Raw genomic sequence first — 7838 nt, 5'->3', positions numbered from 1 at the left:
AAAAAAATCAAATCCAACCATGTTCACTTCTATCTCCCTCTTTGTTGCTACGCTCGTTGCCACACCAAGTAAGCTTGTCACCTCACACACACACACACACACACACATATCATAGTGTTTGTGGTCATATTGTATAAATTTCATTTTGAAAGTGCTAATTTATTCATATGGAGATTGTTATGGATGTGTTTTGTATCTCTGCCAACAACTTTTAGTAATCTGCAACCAGAAGGTAGGTGGAACTCAGTGTGGTGGGGGACACCTCTAATACCTAAGTCAATATAAAAAGTGGAGAGTATTTTAACTTTTAGAGAGTTTGGACCTTACCTCGGGCTTGTCCTTTGACCTATATTTATATAAGTTGGGTGTGTGATGAGAAGGCTTTGGCCATGGGTGGCGTTGGCGGTGGAAATGACGGTGGAAGTGAAAAAATGACAAATCAGAGTTAAACTCGTGGGAGCTGCTCCGGCAACGGATCGGGACTGGAAATGGGTGGTTTAAGACGGTAAGAGGTAGATGATGAAGTGGTGAAGAGATAGTGGCCGGAAGTGGAACAACGGCGACAGAAATGCACAAAAACGTGCGGCTTAGATGGGCTATCGGTGGCAAACGGCGGCGCGGATGGAGGTGAAATTTGGTGAGGAGGTATGCCGACTAGAGGGAAAAGTTTCTAGGTGGGTGGTGTCGGCCACGTCGCCGGCGAGCGGCGATGCTGGCGATAGTGAGGAGAGAGAGAGGACTTGCAGCGCACGGGGAGGAAACGAAAAAAGAAGAAGAAAGAAAAGAAAGAAAGAAGAAAATAAGGAAAAGAGAAAGAAAAAAAAGGAAAAAGGAAAAAAGAAAAAGAGAAAAGAAATGAGATCCAATCCTCACCCCTAGAGTCCAAAAACTGACCCGACGAAAACAAATATAAAAACTATAAAACGACTAAAATAAATTAAACACCACATCAAACTAAAATAAATCTAATTAAAATTCAATAATTTAAAATAAAAGAACTAATATTTTAATTAAAATAAAATACTCATTCAGTGAAAATGCACGTAAAAACGGGGTATCACACCCAGTGTGTGCTCTTTGCCTCATATTTGTAGGTTCAAGTTTGTGTGCTGCCCTAGGATTTCTAGAAGATGGGCCCCTATCTCACCTTCTATCATCTTGGCCTTCTCCTGCAATTTCTCGCCGCTTGGCTTTTTGGAGCTACTTTATACCTACTCCAGCTCAGACCTTCTTAGAACTATTAAGGCCTTGAGTGTGTCTTCTGCATCAATGAAGTCGTTTGCCCTACCTTATCCATGAACTCCCGTACTGTTGATGGAGTTCTTCTCACTAACTTAGCATTGAATAGGTTCCGAGGCTAAAAACCTCTTAGAAGTGATGCAAACGTAATCTTCTAATCTTTATTGTTAGTGGCCATGTGCTCTTTGTTCAACCTGGCAAGGTATGCTTTTCAGATTCTTGTCTTCCTGTTCATTAACAATTAGAAGGTATGCTGCAAGCAGCCACTTTAGTTTGATGGCCATAAATTGTGTCAAGAATTGTTTGACGAGTTCCTTAAAACTGTCTATGGAGCTTGGCTGCAAGGTTTCAAAACATCCACTTGCAACCCGTTTTAAACTCAGGGGGAAAGACTGACACACAATCTCTCTGGGAAAACTGTGGACAGTCATTTTGAGCTTTAAACATTTCCAACTGCTCGACAATATCCTTAGATACGTTATATAATTCCATTTGTAGGACTTTGAACTTGGTTGGGAGTGACACCATCATTATCTCAACACTGTAAGGTAGGTCGATGTTGTTTAGTAGATTTTCAACAGAGGAGGATGTGCCTACCTTCATGGCCATGTATTTTTCAATGAGGTGATGCAAATCTTGGTGCATCTTCCTCTTCTCTTCGTTGTCAAAGTTCATTTTGCACTTCGCACTTTGCATTTTGCATGCCTTTTTGGTGGGGCTTGGTGTAGCGTTCTTTGCACTTTTTTGTTTGAGAGGCTCATTCTTGCATCGGAGATTCTCCATCTCTAGAGTCATTCTCCTCAACCTTTCTTCTATCTCTACAAATCTTCCCTCCATCTTATTGTTTGCTTGATTACTTGTTGTTGGTGTTTCTTGATAGCATATTTTTACAGGCATACAAAAGGCACATTAAGATGTAAGAATCTCATAGATGGAGTCAACTATTATAGACGGTGTTTCGTATCTTTGCCAATGACTTCTACTAACTTGCAACTAGAAAGTAGGTGAGGCTCGGTGTGGTGGGGTATACCTTTGATGCCTACGTTAGTATAAAAATAGAGAGTATTTTAACTTTCAGAGAGTTTAGATCTTACCTCAAGGCGTGTCCTATGTCTATTTATATGGTATGGGTGTGTGATGAGAATGTGTGTTTCATGGCTTGACCTTCTCTAATCATCACTGGATTGTAGATTGTTAGGGCTCCAAATCAGCCGTTATGCCGAAGGGAATCAATGCCCTCAAAGTGTACCACAGACGGTCATCATGATGGATAATATCTTCTTGCTATATCATTAAGTCATTGTTAATGACAGTGGGATTTTAATTCTGTACTGGTGAAACATGGCGGCTAGCCCCTTGATTTGTGTTGTGTGGGCCTTTGCCCTTTGGTCTATAGGTCTTTTACAGTTGTGGGCTCAACCCACTTTTTGCTAGGGACTATTTGGCCCTCTAGAGATGTTTTGGTTGGCTAAAGGAGTTACATGAGTTTTGAATATTGAATTTGAACATAACTATGTACTAGATGAACATAAACTATTGCCAATTATTTGCAAAGATATTATTTAGATTGTTCGATCCATTGCTATATTTCTATGAATAGGCTACCCGTGTGTATATACCATGTATGTGAGTTTTTTATTTTTTGCGGATTAGTATGTATGCATCTACAATGATCATGCACAAATCATGATATATCTAGGCTCCAAAGTGAAAGGAAAGAGAATAGAAAAGAGAGACAAAGAAGGATCGGATGAAGGAAAAGAGAAGCGAAACAAAAGGAGATATGTGATGGATAAGATAGAAAGAAAAATGATGGAGACAAGGAGGGAGGAGCCTCGATCCACACATCATGGGGTCGAGTGGCCAAGCTAAGATGCGTTCTCATATTGGGGAGAGAAATTAAGGGTATGAAAGTATCATGAGTTTCATGGTTTGATTTCCCCTTAGATAGGACAAGCATATCCCTTTCAACATGTAACTAGGGAAAGCTAAGTTAGTTCAAGGGTATCATTAATTGCATAATAGTTACAAGAAGAAACAAATAAAGTGAGATCATGTAGTGGCTAGTTGGGTCATCCTTGAATGTGTAACATTAGGAGAGAAAGGATCCATCATGTATTGAGGGGAAAGGTTAACTACAATTGCCCCATCACCCCCACCTAAAAGAAAAAGAGAGAAAAAAAATACCCTAAAAGAGATGAAAAAGGAGAGAGAAGAGGTTAAATTAAGTTGACTCTAGGATCGTGTTAGTGTTTATAATAGATTGCAAATATGTAAACGTCATGGAGAATTATGAATTTTATGCACATGGTCACCTTTTTTAATTAATGGAATTGCATAATCTATTTTGGCATCATTATTGACAAAGTAATAGAGCTATTGGTGCAATGATTATCAAGTAGTACGTACTACTGGTTATTTCGGTCAAAGTTGTCTTTTGACTTTTTAATGCAGCTAGCACATAGGATGGATGGTAGGAAATAATTTGATATAGGCCTTTTGGGTAAGATCGAGTATATTTACTTTGGATCGAGCTTCAAATAGTATTCCAGAGGATTAACCTGAAATGTTTTAAGTTTGAAAAGGACACAGTAAATTTTCTGCATTTTGATCGTTTTCGAATGGAGGCTCAGCCGCTCAGGCTGCTCTACTGTCCTTTATAAACAAATAAATAAGACATTTTAGTTAGTTGCATTGAAGAAGAAATCGAAAGCCCAAATGACTGGAAAGAAAAATGTAGAACAGATGGCATTACTTTTCCGTTCAAGTTTCATCCTTTTAAACTTCCGAAGTAGCATATATCCCAGAGGGGAAGAGAGAGAGAGAGAGAGAGAGAGAGAGAGAGACTGCTCAGCACACTACAGGACAAAAGAAACTAATACGACAAGACAACAGATGTAAGGGCCGGGGGTGGAGAGAGAGGCCGGGGGGTAAAGACTAAAGACAATCCCATGCAAATTGATTTACGAGACTCACAATATTATAGCACATACCAAAAGGGCATTAGTATGGACTGCACAAAATCAAAAACCAAGGTTAGAGCTCCATATTTAAGAGGGAAGAGGGGAGGAGCTAAGTCAGCTAACAATCCCATGCAAATTCATCCACTGGACTTGTGTTGTAATGCATACCACACGACATTCCTGGGGACTCCACAAATTCAAAACCAAAGTTAGAGGTCCTAAATGAAGCGTCCATGTTCAATAGATCGGCATTTTCCATTTGCACTTCGCTGGCTTTCTCGTGCTGTGGATTCTTCACAGCTTGCTGCTCTGGCTGCAACATTTCATCGTGTCTGCCGACCTCAATACGTTGAAGGCTACTAGGATTACTCCAGAGGCAGTTGTCTTCAAGAATTCCAAACCCAGATGGATTTGTGGGAGGAGAGATCGAGATTGGAACTGTATTTGTTCCCATTGAGGAGTCCATGAAAGCGTTTGGATTTTGTTCTTGGATTGTCCATACAAAATGAGGGCTTTGGTGTTCATAGATTGGAATGTTTGGACTGTCATGCGGGAAATGAGTGCTTGGATCACTTGGAAGAAGAGAAAGTAAGGTCGAAAATGGGGTGTTCATGTCCATGCAAGCATCTTCCATTTGTGAATTTAGAGAGAAAACTGAAGTGGGTTTGGGATGAGACAAATTACATCCATTGTAGTGATTGTTAATGGTTTTATGAGAAGGAAGGAGGTTGTGAGTGTTGGGATCTAACCCTTGTGCAATGAGCTTTTTCTTAACGCAAGAGTTCCAAAAGTTCTTAACTTCATTGTCTGTTCTGCCAGGCAAATGCTTGGCTATCTGAGCCCATCTGTTGCCAAGAATCCTATGGACATCAATGATGATCCTCTCCTCTTGTGCAGAAAATGAACCTCTCTTTAGATCTGGTCTCAGATAGTTTATCCATCTTAACCTGCAACTCTTTCCACACCTATCCAAGCCTGCAGTTCAAGACCTCAGCAAGAATTACACCCATTTGAAAAAGATAGATATCGATGAAACAAAAATTTGAGTTCCATACATATTAGGAAATAATTATTTGGAGAGAAGGATATATACCAGCAAGTTTTGGAACTGAACTCCATGAACCATGTCCATGGGTTGTTATGTGTTTGACGAGCTTCTCATCTTCTTCAGGAGACCATAAACCTCTCTTGACTTTCTGTTTGCTGCAGCAGCGATGGCCCATATCCTACTGTTCTTCAGCCCCCGAAAATGAGGACCTGATCACCATTGGGTTTGAGTGCTAAAGCTTCCTTATATTTGCTCCATTTTTAGAAAAAGTAGACCAATTTTTCCCTCAATTTGGCTTATATTTATACGTGTATGATGCAGATGTGTACACAGAGAGAGAGAGAGAGAGGTGAGCTGGAAATATAACGTGGGGTTTACTCATAAGAGGACCACTGATCATCTCTTGAGTGAAATGGTAGCTTCCAATTAAGCCCTCTCTTCAACCATTGCTGTCAACTCAATTACTGTTCTTTAGAAATTAATAATATATATTGCTTAAGTTCCTTAGAATGCAGATACGGTAGTAGTGACTCTTGAAGAAAGCAACATGCATGCTTAACCATTTGATCATGGGTTTGTCTGTTAAGTGTACTATTATCATTAAACTTTAGTATGAGTGCTATTCATGAAAATAATTATATAAATATATATATATATATACACGACATTTACGTACCCAAGAAAATTAAGATATCAATTAAAAATGAAACCATTCGAGGAAAGAGATCGAGATGTATGATTAATTAAGGGTAAAGGATTAATGATTATATGCCTAGTTATGGCAACACCTATAATGATGTAAACCAAGAAAACACATCATTTTGAAACGAGATAGAATATCTTAAAATTCTTGTTCGAATTTAAGAGTTTAGGGTTGGGTTTAGATAGTGAAGTAATCTCATATATTTTGTAAATAATAATAAAAAAATAGTAAAAAAATAATAATAAAATATTAAGTAATAGTACAAAATAGTAAAATATCGATAAAAATAATAACAAATTAATAAATAGTAGTAGAGTGTTCTCTATCCAAATAATCCCTAAAGTGTAAAATAAATAAGTAAAATATAAAGTACGTTCATCATTTATTATTGTCTATATATGTTTTTGAACATTAAATATTTTATAAATATTGTAAAATTAAAATTATTCCAATATTAAAATTAAAAATGTAAATTAATCACCGTAGGTCCAAAATGGCTGGCCCCCTCTCTCTTTTTCTAAAAATTATATAAAAATGTGTGCTAGCTATAAAAATGTGTGCACAAAACCGTTGCTTGAGGTTGTCAGTTTCTTGGTGTCAACGAAGGCGGTCATGATGATTAGATGTCTGCTTTCATGATTTTCGTCCTTCAATTTTCTGTTGGATGGATGTAACTTTTCTTAGATTAATTGATAGTATTGTTGGTGTTTTTGTTCCTTTTTGTTTGCATAGGGAGAAAATCACGTGGAAAAGCAACACAAAGCAAAGGAAAGCAAAGCAGGAAACGGGTGCAAATGAATTAAAAGCACACTAGAGTTTGAATAAACATGTTCTTCAACCCTTCTGGCTTCTACAAATGTCAAATTTGCCTTCCCCCTTGCATCATTAATTACCAGAACAGGTGAAATTCTCTGTTATTCTGAAATATATTCCTCTTCCATGATGAGCATGATTGCAATCCATCACGTCTAGTAGGGAAGAAACAACATATATTCCTTCTCATCATATTCAAACCCGAATCTGAGGCCGTTTCGAATTTATAAACTCTTCCATCTACTGTTTTATACAACTTATATATAGACATATATATATAGACATATATATATATATATATATATATATATATATTTATATATGTAGCTAGGGTAGCTGAGAATTATGCTTAGGAAAACACAACGGTCGAATTTAAATATATATATATATATGTTCATAAAGTTTAGCTTTGCATTTTAAATCCTACTAAAGGACTTCTGAAAAGAATCACCACAATAATAAAAAAGCATTTTTTTTTTAAAAAAAAAAAGAAGAAGAAGAAGAAGAAGAAGAGTGAGAAAAATGCTTTACTAAAGAAGCCGGCAGGTCATTATATATAAAATAAGATGTCTTAATTAATTGAAATGTGAGAAATGATGTTTTTCTTTTGGGATTTTATCTTTCTTTAGTCACACTAGTTGATATATTATATTTTAGGTGGTTTCGCATTTAAGTACGTAGTTTCCAATCGATATTATGATTAAAGATAATAAAATATAAGATTAAAAAGAATATTTCTCTTAAAATTATAATGAACGAAACATTAAATTATCATTACCAGAAAATTACTTATATGTAACTAATTATTTTTTATAAAAATAATTATTTTTTATTAATATGAGTCTGTTTTTATCATAAATAATCATTTTTATTATAAATAATTTATTATAAATATTTATTTTTCTTGTAATATATTTTCTACCATCGAACTGATTAAACGTTGTTCGACGGTGATAGCGGTGATTATCAATGTACTGTGTGAGTACAAATAAATCACACTTTTATAATGAACCAAGTGGTCTAGATATATATATATATATATATATATATATATATATATATTTATGCCGTC

General features: G+C 36.4%; 1 protein-coding gene across 1 annotated transcript; it reads right to left on the bottom strand.

Annotated features, from left to right (window-relative positions):
• Positions 1-3958: 3958 nt before the first annotated feature.
• Positions 3959-5539, bottom strand: LOC122279750 (transcription factor MYB41-like). Its single transcript, XM_043090557.1, has 2 exons — positions 5296-5539; positions 3959-5177 (listed from the first exon to the last, which is right to left on the bottom strand). Exons 1-2 carry the CDS (start codon positions 5423-5425, stop codon positions 4321-4323), a joined length of 987 nt encoding a protein of 328 aa, XP_042946491.1. The 5' UTR covers positions 5426-5539; the 3' UTR covers positions 3959-4320.
• Between the last annotated feature and the right edge of the window lie 2299 nt (positions 5540-7838).

This window comes from Carya illinoinensis, chromosome 10 (assembly GCF_018687715.1).
Source record: "Carya illinoinensis cultivar Pawnee chromosome 10, C.illinoinensisPawnee_v1, whole genome shotgun sequence".
In the NCBI taxonomy this organism is placed as follows: Eukaryota; Viridiplantae; Streptophyta; class Magnoliopsida; order Fagales; family Juglandaceae; genus Carya; species Carya illinoinensis.
This window is presented reverse-complemented; position numbering and strand designations above follow the sequence as displayed.

Excerpts from the sequence above, each read along its gene's own strand:
- LOC122279750 (XM_043090557.1), bottom strand. The coding sequence starts at position 5,425 with ATGGGCCATCGCTGCTGCAGCAAACAGAAAGTCAAGAGAGGTTTATGG. Across the intron at positions 5,178-5,295 it reads TTCAGTTCCAAAACTTGCTG|GCTTGGATAGGTGTGGAAAG; the intron begins GTATATATCCTT and ends CTTGAACTGCAG.